At 34.9% G+C, this 12363-nt stretch overlaps 1 protein-coding gene across 1 annotated transcript; it reads right to left on the bottom strand.

Moving 5' to 3' along the window:
• Positions 1–356: 356 nt before the first annotated feature.
• eif4a3 (eukaryotic translation initiation factor 4A3) lies at positions 357–11965 on the bottom strand. Its single transcript, XM_016504223.1, has 12 exons — positions 11699–11965; positions 10844–10916; positions 10676–10742; positions 9691–9753; positions 9473–9605; positions 7646–7726; positions 7406–7547; positions 5080–5218; positions 3736–3851; positions 3295–3402; positions 1943–2070; positions 357–533 (listed from the first exon to the last, which is right to left on the bottom strand). The coding sequence occupies exons 1-12, from the start codon at positions 11850–11852 to the stop codon at positions 517–519; spliced, it is 1221 nt and encodes a 406-aa protein (XP_016359709.1). The 5' UTR covers positions 11853–11965; the 3' UTR covers positions 357–516.
• Between the last annotated feature and the right edge of the window lie 398 nt (positions 11966–12363).

Below are 12363 nucleotides of genomic sequence, written 5' to 3'. Positions count from 1 at the left end.
CATAAAAGAGAAATGTATAATTTTGACCCATACAATGTATTGTTGGCTATTGCTACAAATATACCCCAGCGACTTAACACTGCTTTTGTGCTCCAGGCTCACATATGGCTTTGACAACCTGCTTTTCTAAGTCGCTTTGGATAAAAGCATCTGCTAAATGCATAAATGAAAATGTAAATCACAGATAAGAATTAAATGCATGTAGCAGTTTTCTAACACAAAGCATTCACACAACTGTAATCTAGAATTACGCAAACCGAAGCAAAATCAGTGCACTCCAATGCTGCAGTTTAATCAGAAGCTTTGATGTATTAATCACAAATAATCATTCAAATAAACACAGATTAGATCAGAGATGGAGACAAAGATTCTTTATTTACAAAAGAACACAACATACCGCAACATCTAAGCGCTACAACTACGTGAAAAGAGTAAATAAAAAGAAGAATCACAAGAAACGGGAAATAAAAACCCAGATGAAAGCAAAACTGTTCTTGGATGTTTTCAGCACTCGGATCAGATCAGGTCAGCCACTGAAAAACAAGAGTTTGAGAGAGTCAAAAAAACTGGATGAACATCTGAAACACTGTCTCAGGAAATCAAATGACTTTATATTTCAATATAAGCTGAACAGATGACATGTTCTGTAGATATAGATCAGGTGGCCAAACTTTTTATAAAGGCAGCCAGATTCGATGATGTGGACAAACCAGGGGACCGGATGCTTCTCCGTGTGTGTGTGTGTGTGTGTGTGTATATATATATATATATATATATATAAGGGCTGTCAGTTTAACGCATTAACTTAATTAGTTATGAAAAAAATAATGCAATTAAAATATTAATGCACTGGCCCCGCCCCCAGACCTGTTCGTCATCTTACATTTCTTACTGTTGACAAATATGATGCAGGGCAACAACTCCATAAATGCAGTTATGCCCTAAAATTCAAGATATTGGTGTAAAAAATGCCCCTGTATGAGTTTTTGTCTCCTATTTATATCGTATGATAAGCGATATCACACGAGTGCTGTTTGTCCTGAATATCACGTTATTAAACATACAAAGAGTGCTTGTCTGCCTATTATAGAATCAAAATCAACTATAGATCACAATCGGAAGTTATTACAAACACTCGATGATGTTGGTTTAAAATGGGTTTTAAGCAAAAACATTAATAATTAACATACACAAATTTTCAAATGTGGCTTGATGCTACTTCTGTTTGTATTTTAAGATGTTTTCTTGTAAGCATTATAGATAGTTTGTGTTCCTGGCGTAGAACCAGACTTTATTTATCTTAATTTAATGCTGTATATTGAGCAGCGGACGATGTTAAATCCATATACGAGACACAAATATTGGAGGAAAAATGCAATCGGCGCCACCTAGCGTGCAGGCATGAATTAGCAGAAGGCGATCAATCGTTTCACACTTCGTGTGAAAGCAACGTTCACCGACCATTCGCCTCACTTTTTCGCATCGCGCTCAGTGTGAAATGACCTTTATACAACACCATTGATGTATGGCTTGTTAGGATAGGACAATATTTGAAAATCTGGAATCTGAGAGTGCAAAAAAATCTAAATATTGAGAAAATCATCTTTAAAGTTGTTCAAATGAAGTTCTTAGCAATGCATATTACTAATCAAAAATTAAGTTTTGATATATTTACGGTAGGACATTTACAAAATATATACATGGAGCATGATCTTTACTTAATATCCTAATGATTTTTGGCATAAAAGAGAAATGTATAATTTTGACCCATACAATGTATTGTTGGCTATTGCTACAAATATACCCCAGCGACTTAACACTGCTTTTGTGCTCCAGGGACACATATAAATCAATAGACAAGCTGCAGGCCGTTAAAGACTGGTCTACGGGCCGGACTTTAGACCCCCCTGAGATAGATGTGTCTGTCTGTGTTCCTGCTCACCGTTCATGGGCATCTCATCGACCTGTGTGGAATAGTACTGCTCAATATCACGCAGGATACGGATGTCGTCGTTCTTCACAAAGTTGATGGCCACACCTTTCCTGCCGTAACGACCCGATCGACCAATCCTGACGAGAGAAACAACATCGTTCACATTCACACGTCTACATCTGATTTCAGGGATATTCGATCAAACCTGACCAAAAGGGTTATTTTAGTATCAGTGATATTCTATAATAGTTTGTATTAATAGTTTAACGGTCACTCACATTTTTGAACATAGACATGAAAGTGCGCTATCCAAACTCAAATTTTATTTGAAAATGAATGAAAACATCTTGTAACATGATTTTTATGTACCATTATCATGGTAATGCAATGTCCGATTTTAAAATGGTTTTCAAAGGATGAATTTTGAGATTTTAATTTTCAACTGATATATAATTTCTGATGATTTCTAAAGTGTGATCGAGAAAAAGGCAACGAAAAATACTTTTTGTGACAAAGGTCAGATTTTTGAGGTGCACTCTTGTCATAAATTAATCTATTACTTTTCCTACATAATTTTTAACAAATATCTGGTAAAATATCTATTTAGGAGTCTTAGACCTTTCCAACGAGATATAGTTTGTCATGATTAGATTAGGATTTAATTGTAATATAGTGAAGTAAACTTACATTTAAATTCATTTTTCATTATGTTAAATTCATTTTTATATTTTCCATTTTAATTTATTTGTTTTTGTATACTGGCATCTGTGGATATTTCCATGGCAAGATCAATGTATTAAAAAAATAATTGTATTTATTAATTATACAGTAGTAGTGAAAAACAACAACAACTGACAACCAACTCACATCATTATAATTTTTATAACATAACATTTTAATTTAAGTTTTAGTAATTGCTTTTTTTTTTCATTTGTATTTTTAATGTCTATACAGGTTTTAATAATTTTTATTTCATTTTTTACATTTTAGTATATAAACAAACTAAATTTAAATGAAAAATGTTGCCTTGACAATGAGCTGAAATAAAACGGGTTTAATTTTGTTTTAAAAATGTTTTCAGTTAATGTTTATTTCAAGCAACAATTTATTACGGTTTCAATTTATTATAATTAAAACGGGCCTAGATGTGTATTAGTCTAAAGGGTTAAAAAAAAAACACACAGAAGCAAGATACAACAGTGGTTAAAAATCTCATTAAAACCCGATTTTTGGTTTTCTTCTTCAGTCTGAACTGCGAGATCAGAATCAAACTGTTTTTCTCATCAGATGTACACAATGTGAATATCATTCACAATGAGTTCATTCCGTATCACTGTGAGACTGCGTTTTGTGTGTTGTACCTGTGGATGTACAGCTCTCTGTTGTTGGGGAGATCGTAGTTAATGATGAGAGAGACCTGAGGCACATCCAGACCTCTGGCCCAGACGTCTGTGGAGATCAACACTCGACTACACAAGACAAACACAAGATCACAAACACTTCTTAGTCACATGTTTTTGCCTCCAGTGCAGACTGATTAAAAGTGGTGATGAAACAGAAGTGGCAGAAGACCTTTTATTGAGCATTGTAACGTATATCAGAGTAAAAAAACAATTGTGGGGTGGGGCTTGGTTCTGTGCATCGGTTGTTGATTGGATGTTGAGATGTGGGCGTGGCTCTCAAGTGCATGCAGATGAGTTTGAGCTCGAGGGGCGGAGCTTAAGAGCACTACATTAACATTAGCATTGAGAAAATAGATAGGGTGGGTTTTCCTTCATGCGGTGGATCTGTGAAGAGTTTACCTGGCTCCAGATCTGAACTCCTTCATGATGGACTCTCGCTCTTTCTGTGGCATGTCTCCATGCATCGACGACACGGTGAAGTTCGCCTCCCTCATCTTCTCCGTCAGCCAGTCCACCTGAAAACAGAAATTAAACAGACATGAGACGCCACTGCTGTTTCTGCACGTAATGCAACTATGTTTTAAGAAGTGATTAAGCAGCATTACTGACAAGTTGGACTACACATCAATACACTACCAGTCACGTGATCCTTCAGAAATCATTCTAATATGCTGATTTGCTGCTCGAGAAACATTTCTGATTATTATCAATGTTGAAAACAGTTGTGCTGCACAATATTTTTGTGGAAACGGTGATGCATTTTATTTTTCAGGATTCACAGATGATTAGAAAGTTCAAAAGAACAGCATTTATTTGGAATATAAATCTTTTGTAACATTATAAATAGGGATGTGCCGGTATCACATTTTCATGTTGCGATAAATTGCTAATGCTCTTATGCTTGTATACGGTATTATGACGATATTGAAATTTAGTTGCAAAAAAAAGTGTTGTCATGATACAGTATAACAGGTTTAATAACTTTTTTCTTAATACAAAAACCACCTGACCATTTAAATACAATAAAGCAATACACAAAAAATGTATAAAGTTAAAAAAAATTACAGATTAAAGTGCAAAAGAATTATAAAGACCAATAGGTATCACTTTACAATAAGATCTCATTAGTTAACGCATTAACATTCACAATAGCTACATTTGCTACAGAAACTGTAAAAAAATACAACTCTTAGTTCATGTTAGCTCATTAAATAACACAGTTGCAACTTTTGATTTTAACATCGTGTTATTAAATATTGGAATTACCTAAGATTAATAAAGATTAATGTTGTGCATTGTGACCAGTTGATGGGAAAAGCATTCTTAAAATGCATTCAAAATTATGAATAACTTGTAATAAATAATTATTCTCTGTATTTTGAAGTGCCCACGATAACAATATCGTGCATATTCATTATCGTGATACATCGCAGTACCGAATACCGGCACATGTCGAACTATAAATGTGTTTTCAACATTGATAATAATTAGAAATGTTTCTCGAGCAGCATATTAGAATGATTTCTGAAGATCATGTGACACTGAAGACTGGAGTAATGATGCTGAAAATTCAGCTTTGATCACAGAAATAAATTATAGTTTAACAGAGATTAACATAGAAAACAGCTGTTTTAGATCATTTTTAGTGATTTTGCTGAGCAGAAGAGACTACTTGGCGATCTAGTTGTCAAACACTGCTGCTAGTCTAATAAAGGTGGTGTGGTTTATTGTGGCGTGACTGACCTTGCGTTTGGTGTTGCAGAAGATGACAGCTTGTGTGATGGTCAGCGTGTCGTAAAGGTCACACAGAGTGTCGAACTTCCACTCCTCTCGCTCGACAGCCACAAAAAACTGCTTAATACCCTCCAGCGTCAATTCATCACTGCACACAAATGGAAACATTTTAATTCAACAGGTTCATGCAAAGGTCCTAACTGATTTGCTGCAGATGCTGATATTTCTATGATGAAATTCTGATGCTTGTAAATCAATGAGATCTTTATAACAGTGCAGCAGATACTGACATAAAATGATCTAAATATCTGTCTCTATATCTCCAATAATCTAAATAGTCTCAGTAAAATGAGATTGAAATGCTCCAAACATATAATGCAGTGATTGAGAGCTGAAGAAATAAAGGCTCCTCAGAAGATGTGAGATGTTCTGGAGGCTTGTGAAGATCATTCCTCCGCTGAGGAACAGTGAAAGTAAAGCTTCTGGAAACAAACGCTCCTCAAAAGATCCTGAGGATCAGATTTGAGACTCTGAAACATGATTGATGGAGAATCAAGTAAAGCCCAGCTGCTTCAGTCCAGTAAGTGTTCATCTGGAGATATTACTGCAGTTATTCTGACGCTTGATAAAAATCAGTCAAGATTTGACACGAGAAGCTCCAGCTGAAGCTGAACGTTTGTACAATTACACTAAAAGAGCTTTTACTGGATTGATGGTCAGCGGGTCGTAAAGGTCACACAGAGTGTCGAACTTCCACTCCTCTCGCTCGACAGCCACAAAAAACTGCTTAATACCCTCCAGCGTCAATTCATCACTGCACACAAATGGAAACATTTTAATTCAACAGGTTCATGCAAAGGTCCTAACTGATTTGCTGCAGATGCTGATATTTCTATGATGAAATTCTGATGCTTGTAAATCAATGAGATCTTTATAACAGTGCAGCAGATACTGACATAAAATGATCTAAATATCATTCGTCGCTCTATATCTCCAGTAATCTGTCTCAGTGAGATGAGAATGAAATGCTCCAAACATATAATGCAGTGATTGAGAGCTGAAGAAATAAAGGCTCCTCAGAAGATGTGAGATGTTCTGGAGGCTTGTGAAGATCATTCCTCCGCTGAGGAACAGTGAAAGTAAAGCTTCTGGAAACAAACGCTCCTCAAAAGATCCTGAGGATCAGATTTGAGACTCTGAAACATGATTGATGGAGAATCAAGTAAAGCCCAGCTGCTTCAGTCCAGTAAGTGTTCATCTGGAGATATTACTGCAGTTATTCTGACGCTTGATAAAAATCAGTCAAGATTTGACACGAGAAGCTCCAGCTGAAGCTGAACGTTTGTACAATTACACTAAAAGAGCTTTTACTGGATAAAACACTCTAAACTATCAATCAGAGACAGAAGACATGAGGAGATTGAGTGTGAAACAGGTTTAACAGCAAAGTTTGATCATTTAGAGGCCTTGAGTATAAAATGCAGTAGCTTTATAGGGTTAAAACAGAGCAAATGACCAGGGCTGGACACAAAATTTTTTTTTTAATTTTTCGAATAATGGACAAAAAAATATTTTATTTTTCGAATAATCGTTTTTTTTTTTTTAAATGACGACGATTCGATATCGATTCTCAAAAGCTGCAAATCGATCTTTTCCGGTATTTATTTCAGCAAATATTTAACACAAGATCTGATGAATCTTATCATTAGTCTTCTCCACTAGATGTCATCCGGACAACGCTCGCAGTGTTTTCAGTCTCTGCCGTCTCACTATATGATGATAGGAACACACGAATATCATCTCCAGCTGCTCTGAGAGTCACTTCATTAACATTTTACCATGTCATTTGAGAAAACTAACGTCATATCACATACACAGCAGCTGCAAGTTCTTTAGCAGTCTTAAGACTCAATGTAACAACAGTGCTACTACTACTACTACTTTTTAATTTTAACAGTAAACCTCTGTTGTGCAGCACTTTGCTTGCCCAAAAAAATAAAAGGGTTTAATTTTCATTTGATTGGAATAAATTAAATTAATGTTTTATGCCTTCATCTGATTACCAGAAAAATTAAGAAAATTATATTTTAGGGCCCTATTATTGTTTTTTTTTTTTAAAAGGACCCAACACACACAAAAAAAGGAATAGGTTTAAAACACAGGCCTGTGGATCTAAATTTATTTTTATTAATTCACCATTTGTAAACCGATGTTTACTGCTCATTTTTTAGACATATCAATAGCATTTGTATTAAAACTATATTCACTGAATGCAATCAAAAAAATCGAGACTCGAATCGATACCCAGCCCTATAAATGACCTCTAACCGCTCACCGTTTGACCAGGATGCGGATGGGGTCGGTCATGAACTTGTTGGTCATCTCCAGGATCTCGTGTGGCAGCGTGGCACTGATGAGACACACCTGCGTGGCAGGCGGCAGGTATCGGTACACGTCATAGATCTGTTCCTTAAAACCTGCAGAAACAAAACACAGTGACGTGAGAGCTGAAACCAACATTCACCAGTTCACACACATGATCTCATGCAATCAGAAGTGTTTTATGACACTTTACCTTTGTTGAGCATCTCATCTGCTTCATCCAACACCAGCATCTTAATGGCACGAGTCCTCAAACTCCTCCTGCGGATCATATCTGACCGAAGACGACATTTTATAATATTAGAAATCACTCAGAAGATTCATGCACATTAAAGAGTCATAACAGGATCTTCTCTTTTGAAATAACACTTGCAGTACAGTGACTTCAGAAATATAATAGAATAGAAACCAAGCTGGAAAAACAGCATGCTCAGACATTAGTACATGTATTGGGGCAGGGCGATATGGCAAACAATTTAAATCGTAATATTTTCAGAACATTTGACTAATTCTCGATTTTATATATTTTTTTACGATTTTTAATTAGTCATCTTGAAAATGTGACTGCGATATGATTGAAGTAACCTTTTCTTTATTAACCCTCTAGTTAAAGAAAATTCTATTCCAAGTGCAGCACACATGTTGTCAACGATGTAAATGTTAAACAAATCACTTGCTAAATATCTTTGCAGAAAACCTATACATTAACTACTACATCTTGTACAAACTTGTCTTTTACATTTTATATTTTCAGAAATAATACGAGGAAAATGCTTTAAAAAAAATCTCAAAGGTCAAGATAATTCAAAATGACTGAAGGTATAACACCAGTAGACTTTTATTAACTATAAATGCTTTGTAAGAACAATGAACAGCAGTTTTCAGTCCGTCACCATGATGCAAACATAACGTTTGGTAATATTTCTATTCAAAACCGCGATTCCTCGATTTCTAAAAAATAAAACCGTGGCAAAATATTAAATCAAAATCATATTAATCAATAAAATCGCACAGCCCTAATATGTATGCATGCATTTATGTATCAGCATCCATTCAGTATTTAGCAACGTGCCAGGGGTGTTGCTGCTCATTTCATATGCAAAAAGATCAGCCAATCATAAGATGTCATGGACATACAGTCGTAGTAGTAGTATATTTTTATTTAATGTTATGTCAGCATCTTAGGCTATTGTCATGGTAAAAACAACTAAAAAAATACAAGTATAACAAATATAATAACCATCAAACAAACAAACAAGTTATATTAGACCAGACTTTTTACATTAACATGATAAAAATTCTAAAACTTTTCTGGCAAAATTATACTAAGTAACTCTTTAAGTGAGTTCACTTCATAAGAGTTTTCTACATACATTAAAAGCTGGAGTCACCATGATGCAAACATAACGTTTGGTAATATTTCTATTCAAAACCGCGATTCCTCGATTTCTAAAAAATAAAACCGTGGCAAAATATTAAATCAAAATCATATTAATCAATAAAATCGCACAGCCCTAATATGTATGCATGCATTTATGTATCAGCATCCATTCAGTATTTAGCAACGTGCCAGGGGTGTTGCTGCTCATTTCATATGCAAAAAGATCAGCCAATCATAAGATGTCATGGACATACAGTCGTAGTAGTAGTATATTTTTATTTAATGTTATGTCAGCATCTTAGGCTATTGTCATGGTAAAAACAACTAAAAAAATACAAGTATAACAAATATAATAACCATCAAACAAACAAACAAGTTATATTAGACCAGACTTTTTACATTAACATGATAAAAATTCTAAAACTTTTCTGGCAAAATTATACTAAGTAACTCTTTAAGTGAGTTCACTTCAAAAGAGTTTTCTACATACATTAAAAGCTGGACAGTCCAATAAAATATGTTTGACAGAAAGGGGAATCTTGCAAAACATGCATTGAGTAGAGTCAACATACAGGTACAGTGTAAGTGTAAAGGTCAAAAAAGATGGACATGAATGAAGAAAACGGGCAGTAAACTCACCGAACACTCGGCCGGGCGTTCCAGCCACCACGTGCTGACCGTAGTCCAGCTTCCGGATGTCCTCGCCCACGTTTGTGCCTCCGATACAGGTGTGACACTGAACGTTCATGTAGTCGCCCAACGCCAGCAGCACCTGCAGAACAGAGGAAATCATGTCATGTCAGACACGGGAGGTAAAAAAAAAAACAATGATCAAATGTGCAACTGTTTTGTTTTACCTTCTGGATCTGTCCTGCTAACTCTCTGGTCGGAGCCAAAATCAGCGCTTGAGTCTCTCGAACCTAAAAAGGAATTAAAAATTTTTTTGTGACGAAGAAGGAAACAGGATTATTATTGTTACCTTCAAAAAAATCATTATATAAGGCAACTTTTTAAATTTTTGTTTAGTTTAAGTTGAAGTACTAAAATAACTAAATCTTAATAAATTAGACATAAATCTAAAATAAGAGGGAAAACAACAACAACAAAAAAAAGCTTTATTTCAGGTAGTTTCCAAGACAACATTTGTGATTTGTTTAGTTTAAGTTGATGTACTAAAGTATCTGAAAGTTACTAAAAACTACAGAAAAAAAAGCTAGTTTCCAAGGTAACATTTTAAATTTGTTTAGTTTAAGTTTTAGTACTAAAATAATTCAAACTTAATAAAAACTATAGAAAAAATGTTTAAAAAAATCAGCTAGTTTCCAAGGCAACATTTTTAATTTGTTTAGTTTAAGTACTAAAATAATAAAAAACTTAAACTAAACAAATTAAAAATGTTGCCTTGGAAACTAGCTGTTTTTTTTTTTTTTATTTATATAGTTTTTAAGTACTAAAATAATAAAAACTTAATAAAAAACTATAGAAATAAAAAAAAAAAAAAAGCTAGTTTCCAAGGCAACATTTAAAATTTGTTTAGTTTTAGTACTACAATAATAAAAAACGTAAACTATAGAGAAAAATAAATAAAAATCAGCTAGTTTCCAAGGCAACATTTTTATTTTGTTTAGTTTAAGTTGAAGTATTAGAATAACAAACTAAAACCTAATAAAATCTAAACAGAAAATAAAATGACAAAAACAGAAAATTACTAAAACTTTAAAAATAAAATGAAAACAGAAAATATAAACATAAAACCTAATGGAAAATATTATAATAGCATTGTAATTCTACTAAAATAACACTGGAAGGAAGCCAAGACACAGAACTGAATGCAAGACGTACCTGAATATCCAAACACTGCAGCACTGAGATACAGAACGTGGCTGTTTTACCGGTTCCAGACTGTGACCTGGAGAACAAGCAAGCCGTGTTAGTCCATATACACAAACATACACAGATGTTTACTGCATTTCTATCATTTCTCCACAACATAACTCCAGCGTGACTCACTGGGCGATCACGTCTCGTCCCTTGATGATCTGCTTGATGGCTCGCTGCTGGATGGCTGACGGTTTCTCAAAACCTGAAAGCAATAAACAACATAATTATTCAAATAAACACTCATGGTATTTACATAGTACTGTGTTAGCGAGCGGAACTGTCTAATAACAAGACATTATCCTAATGATAAACATCCCGCAATACATCTATAAGACTGTAAGAATCAACCAACAGAAATAACCTTGTATATGCAAGAACAAACAACAACTTCATTCTGATCTCTTTCTCTCTCTCTCACACTCACGACATTCCACTTGCGCCTGTGTCTTTTGCAGCTTCTCGTACATAACGTGGTGTAGCTGGTGCTAGTTCAAAATTAAAAAATGCTTCTACAAACAAAGTTTCATCTGCAGATATGGTCTTGTTTAGGGATCTGTGCCTACACACACACTCGCACGCATCCTCACACTCACACACACACACTCTCACACACACACACTCTCACACACACACACTCTCACACACACACACACTCTCACACACACACACTCTCACACGTTTATCTAAACAAGCACATATCACACGGTTTAAAAAAAAAAAAAGCTTTTAGAGATTTTATATATAAAACAATGACTACTGACGGAATTATACCAGACTGAATGTTAAGATTTAAAACAGTAAACATAAAAATGTGCGCTTTTTAATCTACGGTTTCCTCAGTTTCTGATAAACAAGAGACGGTTTTTGATCGACGTAATGTATCAATGTAACGCTTAGATCAACTCTAACGTCCTAATAAATCTCATATAGAGCTGATATGTGATGTATTTGAGCGGTAATTAGTGATTGATTAAGTGTTTGTACCGTACGCGTAGATCCCGCGCAGTAAATCTTCCCTCAGGCCCATCGTGTCAAACGTCGGCGTCACATCCACCTCTTCGCTCGTCTCAAACTCGATTTTCGTCATGTCTTCCTCCTTCAGGAGCCTCTTCCTCACGGGAACTGCGGCGGCGGCCATAATTATTACAGATTTTGATTATAAATCACGAGTTGAAATATGAAAGCGCGTCTGTGCGTGTCTACAGGCCAAACGGAAGAGTCGCGTGCGTCGCAGCTGTGACGCACAAAGCAGGAGACGCGCGGTGACGTCAACCGGACTGGCCCCGCCCACTACACTTTCTTTTAACGAAACAAACCGAGTTTAAGAGTAAGAGTTTAAAATAATATTTCATCCTGAGTAAATAAGAAGGCAAGTAGAACGACCTTAATTTATAATGACTAATTTGCAGTCTAATTGATCTTATCCTCGTGTTTTTTTCTTCTCTAGCTTTTCTTATTTCCTCATTCTTATATTTCTTACTAACAAATAAAATTAACGTTTTTTATTTTTATTTCCTGTGTTCTGAGGACATTGATGTTGATACATTTTGTATACTGTATACATTTATATGCCATTAATTTAATATCTGTACTGTTTACAAGCATAATAATAATTTTAAAAAAAACTCTCTTTTAACGATTAGTATTGT

Source organism: Sinocyclocheilus anshuiensis, unplaced genomic scaffold (genome assembly GCF_001515605.1).
Source record: "Sinocyclocheilus anshuiensis isolate Anshui unplaced genomic scaffold, SAMN03320099.WGS_v1.1 scaffold250, whole genome shotgun sequence".
In the NCBI taxonomy this organism is placed as follows: domain Eukaryota; kingdom Metazoa; phylum Chordata; class Actinopteri; order Cypriniformes; family Cyprinidae; genus Sinocyclocheilus; species Sinocyclocheilus anshuiensis.
This window is presented reverse-complemented; position numbering and strand designations above follow the sequence as displayed.